Source organism: Fukomys damarensis, unplaced genomic scaffold (assembly GCF_012274545.1).
Source record: "Fukomys damarensis isolate Sample0158 unplaced genomic scaffold, DMR_v1.0_HiC HiC_scaffold_3, whole genome shotgun sequence".
NCBI classification, from domain to species: domain Eukaryota; kingdom Metazoa; phylum Chordata; class Mammalia; order Rodentia; family Bathyergidae; genus Fukomys; species Fukomys damarensis.
Window position 1 is genome coordinate 10053597 of NW_022900915.1, and position 16324 is coordinate 10069920.

General features: G+C 36.6%; 1 protein-coding gene across 1 annotated transcript in view; it reads right to left on the minus strand.

Moving 5' to 3' along the window:
• Positions 1–435: 435 nt before the first annotated feature.
• The window catches only part of Spink5 (serine peptidase inhibitor Kazal type 5), a 73624-nt gene continuing 57735 nt past the window's right edge, over positions 436–16324 (minus strand). The window contains exons 28-35 of the mRNA XM_010627268.2: positions 11274–11404; positions 10353–10422; positions 9584–9670; positions 9349–9476; positions 8491–8584; positions 6159–6289; positions 4123–4211; positions 436–974 (exon numbers count right to left, since the gene is read on the minus strand). Coding sequence (XP_010625570.1) covers positions 916–974; positions 4123–4211; positions 6159–6289; positions 8491–8584; positions 9349–9476; positions 9584–9670; positions 10353–10422; positions 11274–11404 — 789 coding nt within the window. The 3' untranslated portion in view covers positions 436–915. The remainder of the gene's footprint in view (positions 975–4122; positions 4212–6158; positions 6290–8490; positions 8585–9348; positions 9477–9583; positions 9671–10352; positions 10423–11273; positions 11405–16324) is intronic.

Sequence of the window (16324 nt, forward strand, 5' to 3'; positions counted from 1 at the left end):
ATTCAGCTATGGAGCACTTGAAATGTGCCTGGTCCAAATCGAGATACAGTGAAAGTGTAAAATACACACCAATGTCAAAAGCTGTAAATTTTTAAAACTACATTGGTTATATTAATACCTTTGGTATACTAGGCTGCATAAAGAAAATTATTAGAATTAATTTTACCCATTTGTGTAGCTACTAGAAAATTTAAAATTGCACATGTGGCTTGTACTGCATTTCTGTTGGAGAGTGCTGCGCTGGAGGTCTGCTCATATGGGTAGGCATTTCCTTAGTCTTTCCAAGACTACGGTAAAAGGCTCTACTGCGAGGAATTGTCACGAAGCAATAGGACTAGGTTTGAAAAAATTACTAGTTTATGTCATTGGATGGGATGCACAAAACTGAGAGGTAGTTTTGTTATTCATGGAAATATGCAAGCTAGATGGGGGAGCTGACAGCATGGTAGGTAGACTGACCCAGCTGCTGGTGGCTTGAGAGACCTTATCGGTCCACCTCTCCTCTACACACTCCTTCCCAGCGGTAACAGCAGCTTGAATGTGAGGAGCGAGCATTCTCTGTCTACCGATGGACTTCACACCCTAACAGGGTAGAATCGGTCTCATTTCTGTAAAGTGAAATTCTTAGTATCTAAGAATTAACGAAGAAATCCCCATGTTCCCCCAAAAATGTATTCTGCTGAGTCTACATTTATTAAAAAGCAGCTGGACGGACAACATAACGATGGGGAGATTTCCAGAGCACAGACCAGGTAGGGATTTTTCCATGCCCTCATACCACAGGGTCTAGCAGGAAGGAGATGGAAAAGACTGAAAATCAGGAGTCCAACGCCAACACCTCTGCATTGTTTTCTATCATAAATGAGAAGAGCTCTGAAACATTCTTTTTATATACAGATGGCAAAGGCAGGCAGTTCAAAATTGGGTCGCATTTGTTTTCCTTGTGTTTTTCATCAATTCTTGTACCATTGGTCCTAAAAACAGGGAGAGGAAGTCAGATTCTGGAACTCAGGGACACTGCAGAGATCCAGGCTATATACTCACAGTTGTAACTTAGGCAAAGAAACCCACAGATTCATGCATTCTGCAAAGGACTATTTAAAGTTGTTTTCATATTGTACTCAGGGTGATTCTGAGTGTTGTTTCAGAACTTGGCATATGGTACCTCTTGAACTGGACACAAAAATAAACAAGTTTTAACTCTAAATCTGCCCTTGACTACATGTGACCCTCATGGTACCCAAAGAGGGTAGGGGTCATTAACACCATTTCTCAGGTCAGAAAATTAAGTTTCAGAGTATACTGACTTACTGAATTCTCAAATTAAGTCATGATAATGTAATTCCAATGATTCCTTGACTGACTCTTCTATGTTTTCAAACAGTCTTGAAATCAATACAGTATGTCCCCGACTTACAGACATTGAGATTGTGAACTTTCACAGGTGTGCTGTTTAAGACTCATTTTTGTGAGATTACAAACAAATCTGACTCATGAACAATTCTCCTGGAATGGAACCTGTCCGTAAGTTGAGGACTTACTGTATTTAAAACATTAAATCAATGTCTTAAAAGAGGCAGGACTTTTTCTCCACATATCAGCACATCACCAGTTAGTACTATTCAGGGCATAACTAGCAAAACACAATCACCCCACATGTAGACATCTTTATTAATATAGGGACTATCTGAGTACAGGTGGAACAGATGGGCCATGGTCAAGCATTGTTCTGCTGACTGCTGTGGTCGAATGCTCCTATGCTAAAGGTTCCAACTTGCCACTTAGTCAATTTTGTAATTGAAATAATGCCTACTTTAGGGCCTCTGATTTTCCTCTTAACTCAGGGATTGTGACAGGGGATTAGAATGAAGCCAGAATATCTACACTTGGCTCCCCGAACTGGTTTTCTATAAATTGAGGAAGATAATAATCCTGACCCCGATCGCAGGTCATTGTGAGGAATCAAGGGGAAAACACACATACAACTCCACTGAGCTACATAAATCACAGTAGCCACTGTACAATAGTTAGTAGAGGATAGAGAGTATAGTAAGCGGTATATGTTTTAGGATCCTCGTCCTGTTTTTCCAGGAAAGCTGTGACTCTTTAGCATTATTTCCATTTTGGGGTTGCTAAACTCTAGGGGAATCTTCCACCCTGGAGCAAAGCTCAGGCAATGTGCTGCAATCTCCAGGATATACAACCACAGTAGTCTTCAGAGCCCTGCTGGGTAATGTGTTATCTCCAGGATCACACCACTGAGCTGTGCTAGGAGAACTAAAATTTCACTCATGTCCAAGACAACTTTTGGTGTAATGATTTCTACCAACAACACCATAAAAATTTCTGTCATGAATAATGATGGGGAAAGCAAAATTATAATGAGAAAAAAATAAGGAGCATAGTGAGTGATGTTTCAATATGAAACCAAACTGAAATTAGAGGGCTGGTCTGGAATCTGCATGCAAGTGTTTTTCAGTAGGCATGCTGTGGAATTCTCACAGAAAAAAAAAAAAACACCTTGAGACGAAGGAGGAATGTTCCTTATAAAAATCTAACAAACAAAACAAAACAAAAAACCCCTTGCCTGCTGACATCTTTGAGAATCCTTCACTATTTGAGGAATAAATCTTATCAGTTTAACCTTGAGCTGAGCTCCTCATGATGCAGCACTGTGAAGTCACCTAACAGAATGGGAGCACAGGGAAAGGAAGTCCTAGGTGTGGTCTACTGGACTTGCTCAAGATTATTTTGACCTCTTTATTCTGAGATGCACATAAGTAGTTATGAGAGAGAGAGAGAGAGAGAGAGAGAGAGAGAGAGAGAGAGAGAGAGAGAGAGAACACTCAGTGAAGAAAATAAAAAGCAAATCAGTAAGCACCTAGAAGAAAGAGAAAATAATGTAACAACTAGAGTAAAAGTTCAAAGCTTTCTTCTTCTAAATGTGTAAAGACCCAGAGTAAGTAAATAACTGTCAAGTCCACAGGAGAAGGAAATGGAGGTTTTTCTAGTTCTCGGTCTACTGTACTCTTCCTTACTACTGCTGTGTGAAAGCCAACACACCCTCGGTGATAGCTCTTGTAAGGCCAATCTCTCGTGTCCGGGCCATGTGATCTCACACTCTCACGTGTCACTGAGCAGAGGTCCCTAACCCTAGCAGCATGCACCCCAATTCTGTCATTGTCAAAGCCTATCGTGGCAGTGGAATGGAGCAATGCACCTATGGATACAAATTTTATTAAATATCATCTATTAAAACATTACTTGTTATATTAGGCATAACTACTAAATATTACAATTAATTTAGTTTTTAAAAATTAAATACAACGAGAGGGTCTGTTTTTCTAAGTTTATACTTTGGGCTCTTTATGTACATTTATGCTTGGTTCCGAAACATTATAGTAATAGTGATAATCATAAAAGATGCCATTTATTTTTCAGGCACTGTGTCTAATGCAGTGAAGCCAATGTTTAGTGGCTATTTCAGTAGTTTGTTGAGATCTCCTGTTTGGAGTGTTTACGAGATTCACCCAAGGTTTCTGTGTGAAGAACATCGAAAACAGTAATTTGAACTCATATTTGTCCTATAACAAATATTTTCTTTTATTTAAAACTTTCATCTTTTCTGAGGACTATACTACTCAAATATAGTCACTAGAGAGCATGTCAAAGTCAGCAATGTGTGTTGAGACATTTATAGGAGATTTAGTGCAGCAGGCTAATTTTCAATGTTGAAAAAAGTAAATGCAGCGTTACATGCAAGGATGTGAAGGCTGCACAGAAGTGATTTCAATCCAGCTCTGTCACCATCCGACCTCTCTCAGTGCCTGTCTCATCTTTCCTTTCTATATCACAGATTAAAGCCTATCCCGCAAAAAGTAATGAAATATTAGAAACATTGCTTATATACAACCTATTACATTTTTCCAGTGAACGGTTTTAAATATAAATTGCTACAATGTTATTTTCACATATTTCAGTAATCACTTAATTATGTTCACAGTGAAAGCGAGACCAGTTCTGGGACCACCTATGACCTGGAAATTTCTAACACCCACGCAGGAGAACAAACACAGAGCCAACCACTTCCAACCCCATAGCCGTGAGGGCCAGTGTACTCACCTATGTGGACACTGCCAGGTGTGATTTCTGAGTTGCTGCTCTCCTCACACCTCCCTAGACTACGTATGTGTGTATTAGTCTGATGTATCCTGAAATAGAACAAAGGAAGCTTCAGTGATGGGAAAAACCACAATTACAATGAGAAAAAAAAAATGAGCAAAGTGAGTGTTGTTTAAACATCAAATCAAACTGAAATTAGAGAGCTACCCTGGGACCCACCTTCAACCATTTTCCAGTAGGTGGAGGCCTTTCTGTGTGGTCTAGATTTATCTTCTATCCCTGAAGTCTATTCCATAATATTCTATCCACTTTTATACTCACAGAAATGCTGAATCTTGGAGGTCATTAATCCAAAAGGCATTTTGTAAATAGAAAAATTAAATTCCAGAATTTGATTTTGTTGAGTATAAAATTGCTTGGGAAATGGAAAGTATAACAAGACATAGTAATACAGTCAGAATTTCAGAATTTGAAATAATCTTAAAAGCTGAAATTTGTAATGCCTTTCACTTCAAATATTACAAATTAAACATGTTTTTGTTTGCCTCTGATGATGGGAAGTTCATTGTGTAACAAAGCAATGTGACGAGTCTTTGAACACTGCTAAATTGAAATGTTTCTTTTATAACATTTTAAAGCCCACAGAAACCATTACTTGCCACTTTGCTGTACACTTTCTCCCAACCTCCTTAGCCAAACAATCCACCCTAAGGCATTCTTTATTAATACTGTCATCTTTTTGAGCTCCTGACTCTCTCTAATGTTCTTGAACAGAGGACCACTTTTTATGGGTCTATAAAGCCAATAGAAATGTGGATGAAATTATATTGATAATTTAAGCTCTTAAATTTGAAATAAAGAAGGACTGAAGGAATTTTTGGATTAGAGATATGGTGTATGCAATAACTGAATTCCTGGATGGTATGTTCATTTGTTAAGTAAGGATTTAGTTTTTTTGAAACTCCCTAAGTTCCACATATAAATTTCACAATTTGTCATCATGCTCTTACTGTAAAATGGTCAAAAGAAGAGAGAGGAAAAAGGAGAAATTATTACCAATAATCAGATAACATTTGAGCAAGAAAGCAACAACAAAACCAGATCCTTTAAGACATGTTTACAGCTGTGAAATCAGCTGCTCAGTGAATTGTTTTCACCCATCTAAAGAAGAAATTGAGACTCCAAATGGTGAAGGAATATGAACATGGACACACAGAAACTTAAAAATTGGAGAACAGACTGCAGATGTGGCACTTATCCAGTGTGCTTTCTTCCATATGGTACCACTTTACTTTTGCATGGTACCACTTTCTTCAAAGGAAGACATAGAGAAGGTGGAAAATCAGTGACTGGTGGTCACAGGGCCTTTTAGATCCTATAGTGGGGCTGACTCTGTAGAGCACTGGTTCTTGCCGGTTTGCTCTGATACACACAAACACACAGGCATATAGAGATGCTCAGTAATTGGAACCTCACCACTTTCTTCTTTTTCTTTTACTCAGTAAAGTATATGACAATGTAAGTAAGTAATTTCACTAAAGGGATAGGACCGAGTCCTTGCTATTCTACATATAAGAAAGATAATTCACATCGTTTGACCCCCCCCCGGGTTATTTCTGTTGTGTTTTTATTTATTTATTTTTCAGCTTTAATTGAGTTTATTGGTACATTTTAGGGATACAGTACAGTTACATTCATTACTGGGATCTTGTACCTCTACATGACAGGTCTTGGTTCTCATTTTTTCCCCTTGTCCCTGCCCTCCCTTCACCCCCTCCTCCCCTCCCCATCTACAACCACTTTATTCCCATCTTTTCATTATCTCACATTTTTTTCTTTTCCCTTATTACCCTTCCCCTGCCCATCCCACCTTCCCTACACCTTTAGCTCCTTTCTTCCTATTTCTCAATGTCAGTAATCTTATTAGGATCTTCTCTATTATTGCAGATTATTCACACCAGATAAACTATTCAGTATTTACGCATGTGTGCCTTATTTATTTCACTTAGGAGTATATGTTCAATATGTATACTTACAGGTTTTCATGACACAGCATGCAAGGATTGCTGTATGTTTGGCCATTATCACCACAGACAGGCTGTAGGTCCTTTGGGCAAAGATATCCCATCCTGGGCAATACTCGATAGTTCTTGCACATCTCAGAATCCTGAACAAACAAAGCACAGAGGAAACTTGCTTAAGAGCATTCAAGGGAAGCAATAACTCTTGAATAATCATCATTAACAGAGCTGTGATACAGGGTTTACGAAGTCTCATATTTACTTCACACCATATTAAGTGGATTTAACTTCCTGGATTGGGTTTATTTTAATTATAGACATTTCTAAAAAAAAGAGAACAAAACAATAAACAAGTAAAAATCCTACAAAATATGAGCCACAGTTTGCTGGGACATGCCTATTGGAAGATCACTAGAGCTGGGGATGTGGGGATGTAGCTCAGTGGTGGTGTGTCTGCCTGGCAAGCACAAGGTCCTGAGTTCTATCCCCGATACTGGAAGACCATTAGGATGGCACTCAGTGAAGGTCTAGAAAGTAAAGACCCTGAAGTAAATACTAGTTATAATAACAACATGATTAATCAAAAGAAAGAAAAACAGGAAAGCCTAAAAAAATATTTTTTAAAAGATTGAAAAATTGTAGATTTGAACAAGAAGATAAGTCCAATATACAGGTAACTACATTAATTCTCTCTCTTTTTTTTTGGTACTGGAGATCGAACTCAGGTCCTTGTGCTTGGGAGGTAGGCACTGAAACCACTGAGCTAAATCCCCAGCAACTACATTAAATATTAATGAGTACTTTAGTTAAAGTAAATTATCAAACTGCAAGAAAAAAGTTGACATTTAGATGTTTACAAGGAATATAGTTTGAAAGTTACAGGCTGAGAGTAACAGGATGAGCTTTCTAAATAACTCATAATTTAAAGTAATCATAATAAAATTTATAAAGTTTGGAGTAAATGACAATGAAAATATAAGCTATCAAATCTCACAGATACTAAAGAGAGGTAAGGAAAAGTTATGATTTTATACAAGCAGTTTTAAAAAATAATGTTGTAAAATCAATAATCTACCTCTCAACAAACTAACATCTAAGGAGAAGATTAATTTCAGAGAAAATAACAAAAAGAGTAAAGGAGAGAGAGTGAAACAAATTAGAACAAAGCCAAAATTTCTGCTTGAAGCATTAATAAAAAGATAAAAAGATTAATAAATCAAGGTAGCAAAATACACATCACCATTATTAGAAAAAAAAAAGACAAAGAGTGTATGAATTATAGACATTAAAAGGATGATGCAGAAGTGTTATACATAAATCTCTGCTAAAAATTTAACAATTCAGATTAATAAAATTCTTGAAGACTACTTTCTGAAACAGACAAAAAAAACCACAAATAAATTTATCAGTGTAGTATCTCTAAGGTTCATTTCAGAGGAGCCAAGCAGTATTAACTTGCTTGTTCTTTTGTTTTGCTAAATGATTCAAACATCTAAATGAATTGTTTTATATTATATATTATTTTATATGTTTTATGTTTAGATTTCCACATCTATAAATATTCAGGCAGAATTTAGACAAGCAGCTTCTATGAGTCTCTGACAAAGGAGGATTACACGAGGTAAATAAACCATATTTTACAGCTAACTGTTTTTTTTTCTGAACTAATTTTGTTTACTTCATCTTCGAAATGAGCCCCGCATTCATCTCCCTCCCATGAGCTTCACCACTTTTACCATGGTGAAAGCCTGCATTTTCTCTCCTGGGGATTTACTGCAATTGTTCAGCCGGGGTCTCACTTCTGTATCTGCCTCTGTATTTCCAAAAGAGCCCATCCTTCAGCTCCCCTCTGCACTCCAGATGACTGGAAAGGGATTCAGATGGTGTGGGCAGGGGGTGGAAGCTGGGTGACGAACATTTTCTGTCTGCTGAGATTCCAGAATTCAGGCATCTGACTTTATATTTGATCACATGTGATATTGGTTCCATTCACTACACACCTACTTCTTAAAGTTTTAAAATATACTAAACTGAATCAAGACTAATGATTTCCAAGAATAGAATAACAACAGATGAGTAATCCCAGACTTCTAACTAAGCACAAACTACTCTTAGACCTCAAACCACTTGAGGCTGCATTGTATTGGTCTCCACATCCTTCATTGCAAATGGGGACTGTGGCCAGAAAAGGTAATGAGTAGTTTTTCAAAAAGCATCATTTTTTTGTTTTGTTTTTGTTTTTGTTTTTGTTTTTGTTTTTCTGAACTGGGGATTGAACTCTGGACCTTGTGAGCCAGGCACTGTGCCAGTGAGCTAAATCCCCAGCCTAAGAAAGCATCATTCTCACCAGGGAAGAATTGGACGAATCTTGTATCTCTTCAGAAGCTCTAATATGGGTTGGTTTTGCTTGAAGTTTTGCTCTTTCTAATGCTTCCTTTTGACTAGAGAAGAAAATTTAAATTAATGAAAAACGATATTCACAAGGGCCAGCTCTGTAACTTCCAGTGGAAAGTTACATAATCATAGAAAACTAAATTAGACTCATAAAATATTCAAAGAGTAACTAGGATAGTATATGAAGAAAATTAGACAACTGAAAGCTCTGATCATGTAAGAGATGTGTGACCCCAGGAGAATGGCTAAAGTCTTTGAGTTTCAACTTTCTACAACACAAGAAGAGATCAGTAGTGGCAATTCCGCCTCAAAGAATATGTGCTTGCAGAAATTAAACTAATATGTTTTACCAGTGGTTTTAAAAACATCACCATCTTGTCCATTGGTCTCTGAATTTGCTTGTTCATTAGAAACTCTTCCCAGAGAGCAAATTCTTTGGCCCTAGAAGTTCTGACTTAATATATTTTGAAGTACACACACACACACACACTGTATTTTTAAAAGTAGGCTTTTCAGTGGGTCTGAGATAGTTGTGGAACAAATGTTTGGGACAGTTTCTTCCAACAATGATGCTTAAAGTGGAAAAATATTAAGTGACACAGCTAGTCTTCTGATTAGAACTTGCATCTGGGTTTCCTGTCTCTAGTCCAACCTCTCTTTCTACTGTCAGACATTCTCAAGCTAAGGCCCTTGATCCTGAAAACCAATGAAGAACTCCATAAATATATGAGTACACACGTTTACTCAATCCGGACTCTCTAGGGGTGCAGGTTCCCAGATAACTGAAGCTGGAGCAGAGGCCTGTACTCACAAGACAGCTCTGCACTTGAAGCACTTGTTTTTGTAGGTCCTCCCATCAGCACCACGCACAGGGGCGTTCTCCTGCGGGCACGTGAGCCCGTCTTTCTCCATGAACTTCCGAAATTCACTGCACTCATCCTAGAAAGTGGAGAAAGGGAAGTGAACGTGGCCTTTTCCCTTTCGCTTGGTGATTTTCTCAAGGTCGTTTTTAGGGAATCCTCTCTTGGCCCTGGGCTCAGACTCACTGCACTTATGCCAACGTAGGCCAAGGAACTCCCAGACTGTCTAAATTTTATTTCTTCTGCTTCTCTCGTAACCTCTTTGCACTGGTCCTAGAAGTGGAGGGAAACATAAAACAACACTTGATGGACCCTATTTGTCTCCCTCTCCCTTTCATCCATCGTTCCTTTCCCCCATTTTCCACGTAGGGTGTGCTTTTAGCCCAAGGAGAACCTAACTCTACAAATGTGATTATCACTGTTAAAGGACTGAATGAAGATGTCTTCTTTGCAGTCTTGAAAAGCAAATAGAAAAGGCAGCATGATGCATGCACACTACTGATTCGTTGGTGCTGAGAAAACCATCTGGAGAAAACAAAAGAGAAATCAAAGAGAGAAGCTAAACAGGAAGTTTAAGATTAATTAATATTACTTGAGTTATTCAAATCAACATCAACAAGCTACCTGCCTGATTTCACATTTAAAATGTCAGAAATAAAGCATGCAGTTCAGGTGGCAAGGAATTATATTCTCTACTTTTCGATCCACATTTCTCCAAAAGCAAAATGACTAAAGCAAATTAACACACATTCTAGAGGAAATCTACAGAATCAAGAAAGCTCCATGAAGCCCCAAATCAGAGCAACAAACTCTCATTATGACCCAAAGTAACAATGTTGACAAAATCATTTTTCTTTGACGCAAAGTATTAGTATGTTTATAATCTGAATCATGGAGAAGAAGATTCTGAAGGTAAAACATAAAAGAGTCATTTTGATATCTTTTAATAAATAACCTTTGCATCCTTTGAGGACTGGGAACTTGATTTTTCTTCATCTTTTTTCCTTTCCCTAGCTTCTCGCTCACTGTTAAATAAAAGAGAAAGGTAATAGCATTTCCTAGAGTTATTATTGAATTCTCTTTAAGTAATTTTTCCAATGCTAAACATTAATAACTCTAACTTTTTTCTCATGTTTAAAAAAATTAAAAATACTATTCTTTAGGCAGTTTTGAATATTGGAATTGTCATATTATATTTGTAGCAATATTCTCAGTTTTAAATGATTCAGTCACCCAAGATGATATTATATATGGAAAAGCTATTTTTAGAACATTTTAGAATATTATGCACACTCAACTAGAAAGTCGTCTCTTAAGATGTGTTATATACATTTCTCAGCTCCCCACCATGAATGTAATCATTATATACTGCAAACATATACTAATGTTTTTTAAAAATAGGAAGTTGCCTCTTTTCTTTTTCACTTTTTCGCATAAATTATAACTCATTTCTCAGTTTTGATGGCTCTATACATAGAGGGATTTGAAGTTTATAGATATTATTTAAATGTAGTATTACCTTGAACTGCCACAAAACTACATGGTGCAGTTACTGTATTTCTTTTCCATGTCAGCAGAACTAAGGCTCCACAAAGCAAACTAGCCTTCCTCTGGTTACCTTCTGATAACACTGCCTCTTTAAAGATCACTAATTTTGTCAGCATATAATCCTATGCCAGAGACTCCAGGTGTGATTATGTTTCCATCATCAGAATAAATATTCTTATTAAAGTGCTTTGGAACTGAGTATTCATCTCTAAAATAAGAAGCTACTGATCTGTAACATGCAAAGTGTCTTAGGCACAAAGTAACAGGAGCTGTCTTCTGGCAAACAGGTACAGACACACAGACCTCATGGAGAGGTCTCTTTACGTACAAGATGCTCTGGCACATGGCACACTTGTTGACATGCATCCTGCCGTCGGGGCCTCGAACAGGGTTGTTATCTCTGGTGCACACAAGTCTTCCATCTTTCTGCTTGCTCCGGAATTCATAGCACTGATCTTGCTAAACAGGAGAAAACAAAGTCTTTGAACTGTGAAAATATGACTGACTGGTTAGATGGAAAATCATAACCCTTAAGGAAAAAACAGAGAAAACGAGGTTTCGGAGATGGAACACGTTTTAAAGGCACTTTGCTCAGTCTCTGCCTAAGACATTTGGGTTTGAATCCTCCCATTGGTCCTCTCTCCAGTAACTGTCTTTCTCCAGTGACTGTCTTACCTACTGTCTGGGAAGCCCATGCCATTTCTGTATGGTTTCTGTGAAGGTGGCACCCAAATATATCTCTGAAAACGTAATTACTCCATCCAAAGTGTGTAATTTTCAAAAACCTTAGAATAAATTAAAAATGCTTTCAGCTTTGTTTCTTAAGAACAATTTTTTAAAAAAATAATGTGCATTATATGCCAGACATTTGTTTTTCTGTGCTCTAATAAATTTCCTTTAGTGACTCTACAAATACTCTAAGACAAACATTTGTTGTCCCAGTTTTACAGATGAGAAACGTAAGACTTGGTTTTTAAGTAGTCAAAGTTAGTGCTATATTTAGGACCAGAAACCTGCTAACAACTACACCATAAAGGCACAAGATCCCAATGATAAATGTAACTGTGCTGTATACTTAAAAAGTACCAATAAACTCAATGAATAAAAAAAACCAGAACATTTTATTTGATAAATAATAGAGAAAAAAATCAAAGCAATTATGGCAAATCCAAATGCTTCAGATTTATTTAAATGTATTTTGTTTTTAAGAATCACATTTGGTACATAGTAAGGACAGAATTGGCATATTTGAAACCCCCCTTTAGTCTTTTTATTAAAATTAAAACCAAAGAAAATTAATGTGTAAAGCTTTTTTACTCCTTCACTTTTATTTGGCAAAGAATGAAACTTCTACCAATCGTATGAAAATAGACCTGACATTTTGTTGATTGAAAAATTAAAAAAAAAAAAAAAAAGAACCAGTGGAACTGAGCTCAAGGGATTTGGCTTCTGTTGAAATCTTTGGAGCTTTACAGAAGTTTCCTGAATAATTTTAAACCCTAAAGACAAAGTAGACACATAGAAACATTGTCTTAAGAAATATTGCCAGCAGCTTCAACATTGCAGGGCTCCTTCTCATGAAAAATCCAAAATACAAATAAGAAGCAAAAGAGAAGACGGGCGATAGGGAGTAGGGACATCGATTTCGCTCAAAGGGGAAAGGATTCAAGAGACGGAGGGAGAGTGGAGGGCAAGGAGGGGAAAGGGATGAAAGAAGAATTGAGATGTAGTCTGTACATGCACCAGCCCTACAGAAGGAATATGATCATCATAAACATCATTAATTAAATAATAAAAGGGAAAAGGTACTAAAAATACCGCTGGTGATCTAGATTGGGAGTTTCCTTCTTTCTTCAAACTATGATAGCCGCAAAGAATTCCAGGCCTACTTTTTAAAATTTTTGTTCATATATTTTAAATATGCATAATGACAGGACTCATCACAGGGATTTTGTACCTGTACTTGATCCATCTTGCTTTGTTTTGTCCTGTTCCCCTCCCCTCCCTTTGAACTCTCTTCCCCTCTGTATTTACAAAAGCTTTAATTAGATTTTTCTCTTCTATTCCTTTTCTCTTGTCCCCTCCTTTCCCTCTCCCCTCTCCCTCTTCCTCATTTGAACATTTCTTTCCCATTTCTCAACATCTGTTATACATTTTCGTCTTTATTTATGCCTTCAGTTTCTCACACCAGAGAAACAATGCAGTATTTAAACGCATGTGTCCAATTTATTGCATGTACTAGTGTAGTTTCAAGGTCTATCTGTTTACCTGGAAATGCCTCAGTCCTATCCTTTATGGTTGAGTCAGGGATTGTGATGTCCCACTGCCTTGTTTTGATGCCCACGATTATTTTTGTTATTCTAGGCCTCTTCTGGTTCCAAATGAATTTTAGGATTATTTTGTCTAGTTCTGTGAGATATGCTGTTGATATTTTGATCAGGATTGCATGAAATCTGCATAACAATTTTGGAAGTATGGGCATTTTCACTCTACAGGTTGTTCCTACCCAAGAAAAAGAAATATCTTTCCATTTTCTGATATCCCCTTTGATCTCCTTTTTTAGAGTAATGTATAATGTAGTTTTCAATGTAAAGGTCTTTTACTTCCTTTGTTACATTGATTCTTAGGTGTTTCATATTTTTGGATACTACTGTGAAAGTTGTTGTTTCCCTAAGTTCTCTCTCAGTGAATCTGTTATTTGTGTCAGAAGTGCTTTTGATTTTTAATATTGACTTTTTTTTCAGCTATGCTACTGAATTTAGTTATTGAATGTAGAAGTCTTTTGGAGGAGTTTTTGGAGTCTTCCAGAGTTTCATGTCACCTACAAATAATTATAATTTAACTTCTTCCTTTCCTATCCTTATTTCTTTTTCTTGTTTAATTGCTCCGGCAAATGTTTCCAGAACTATATTGAATAAGAGTGCTGACACCGGATATCCCTGTCTTGTTCCTGATTTTAGAGTGAAAGCTTTCAGTTGTTTTCCATTTAGTATGATGTTGGCGGTTGGTGTGTCATAGATACTTTTTATCATATCGAGATAGTGACCAGTTGTCCAATTTTCTTAGATTTTTTTACATGAATGTTAGACTTTGTCAAATGCTTTTTCTACGTCTACTGAGATGATCAGTTTTTTGTCCTTGACTATGTTAATATGGTATATTGCATTTTTAAAAATTTAATTTATTGGTACATTCTAGGTAGACAGTACAGTTACATTCATTGCTGGGATCTTGTTATATTGCATTTTTTGATTTGTGTATATTGAACCATCCCTACATCCCTGGGATGACTCCTACTTGGTTGTGGTGTGTAATCTTCTCGATAAATTTCTGAATTCCGTCTGCCATTTTCTTACTGAGGATTTTTGCATCTGTGTTCATTAGGGAGACTGACCTGTAGTTCCCCTTTTTGGTTGGCTATTTTTTTTTTGGTTTTGGTATCAAGGTAAGGCTTACCTCCAGGAATGAATTTGGGAGTATTGCTTCCTTTTCAATTTCATTAAACAGTTTTAGAGGTAGCAGCATTAGGTCGTCTCTAAATTTCTTGTAGAACTCATCAATGAATCTGTCAGGGCCTGCGCTTTTCTTTGTTGGTAGGTTTTTAATTACATCTTCAATTTTATTGATAGTGCATTATTTAGAATTCTTGTATCTTCTTGATGTAGCTTTGGTAAATCATATATATCTAGGAATGTGTCCATTTCTTCTATGTTTTTCGTCTTATTAAAATACAGGTAGATATTGATGATCTGTATTTCTACAGGATGCTGTAATTTCACCCTTTTTATCCCTAACTGCATGGATCTGAGTCTTTTCTTTCCTTTTTTTTTTTCCTTTTGGATAAGGTTGGCCAAGAGTTTGTCAATTTTATTTGATCTTTCAAGGAATCAGTTCCTCAATTCAGTGATTCTTTGCTTTCTTTTTTCAGACTCCATTGCATTAATTTCTGCTCTGATTTTATAATTTCCTCCCTTGTATGAGCTTTGAGCTTGACTTGCTCTTCTTTTTTCTAGATGGCCCACTTTTCAAAAATTAAATTTATTGGTCCATTTTAGAATAGATGACAATAGCATTCATCATGTAGAATTTGTACCTATATATGTTATATCTTGATTCTTTTTTATCCCTACCTTCTCTTCAACCCTTCTTCCCTTCCTTATTTACAAAGGCTTTGTTTCCACTTTTCCTTCTTTTCTCATTTTCTTTTCCTTTCTCTTCCTTCCTTTCCCACTCCAATGCCTAGTTCTTCTGCCTATTTGAACCTCTTCTTCCTATTTCACAATATCTATTATACATTTTCATCCTCGTTTATACTTTCAGTTTCCTCACACCAGAGGAAAATGCAGTACTTACACTATTTATTTCACTTAAGAGTATGGCCTCAAGATGCATTCATTTAGCTTCAAGTTTATTTTTCTTATGGCTGAGTATTACTCCATTGCATTAAAAAAACCCATATCTTATCTATTTATCAGTTGGTGGGCATCTAGGCTGTTTTCAAGACGTAGCTATTACAAACTGTGCTGCTATAACCATAGGTGTGCATGTATCACTGTGGTATGATATAGACGGCCTACTTTCATATGCTGTTTTTCTTTCTTTTATCTACAAGGGATCAAACTCAGGACCTGTTTGAAATATTTAATATAAATATTATAAATTTGGAAAATGACTGATGTACAGTAGAGATCAACTTAAGGTTGTTCAGCAAAGTGTTTTATCGAAAACATTCATCTACCAAAATGTACAATAGATGTTTTAAAATATCTACAAGTAGTGTCAACATTATGTTTTTATTTAGTCAGCATGAAGGCTTATTGAAAAATTCACCCACTAATGGGAAATATCTTCTAGGAAAATTTTGCTATTTTGTTTTTCTAATTGGAGTCCATGACAGATTAGAAGAGATCAAGATGCATCTTGGAGTCGGACTTGTCAAGTTGTTGGAGATGATGTATAAAACCCCAAACCAAATCCTAGGGGGCGCTGAAAGGAAAACTGAAGACTTTACCAATGAGGTTTCCATATTTTGGGGGGTTTTGTTTGGTTTTGTGTTGAGTCAGGGTCTCACAGTGTAGACCAGGCTGGCCTTCACATCGCAAGGCTGGTCTCAAACTGCTATAAGCTGGGATTCCAGACATGTGTCACCATGTCCAAATAGAATTCACATGCTGATACTTGCTTTTCTTGTTTGTAATTTCTGACATCTATCTATTATTTTTAAAAATTTGGAAGTGAAATTCACTGGATGGCTAACTATAACAAGTTGGCATTGTCACAGGTCCTTCAAATGGGTGGTAATTTCATCACAGCTGTTCTGTAAGGTGTTCAGTGTATGTTTTTTTTTTTTTTTTTTTTTTTTTTTTTTTGTTTTTTTCA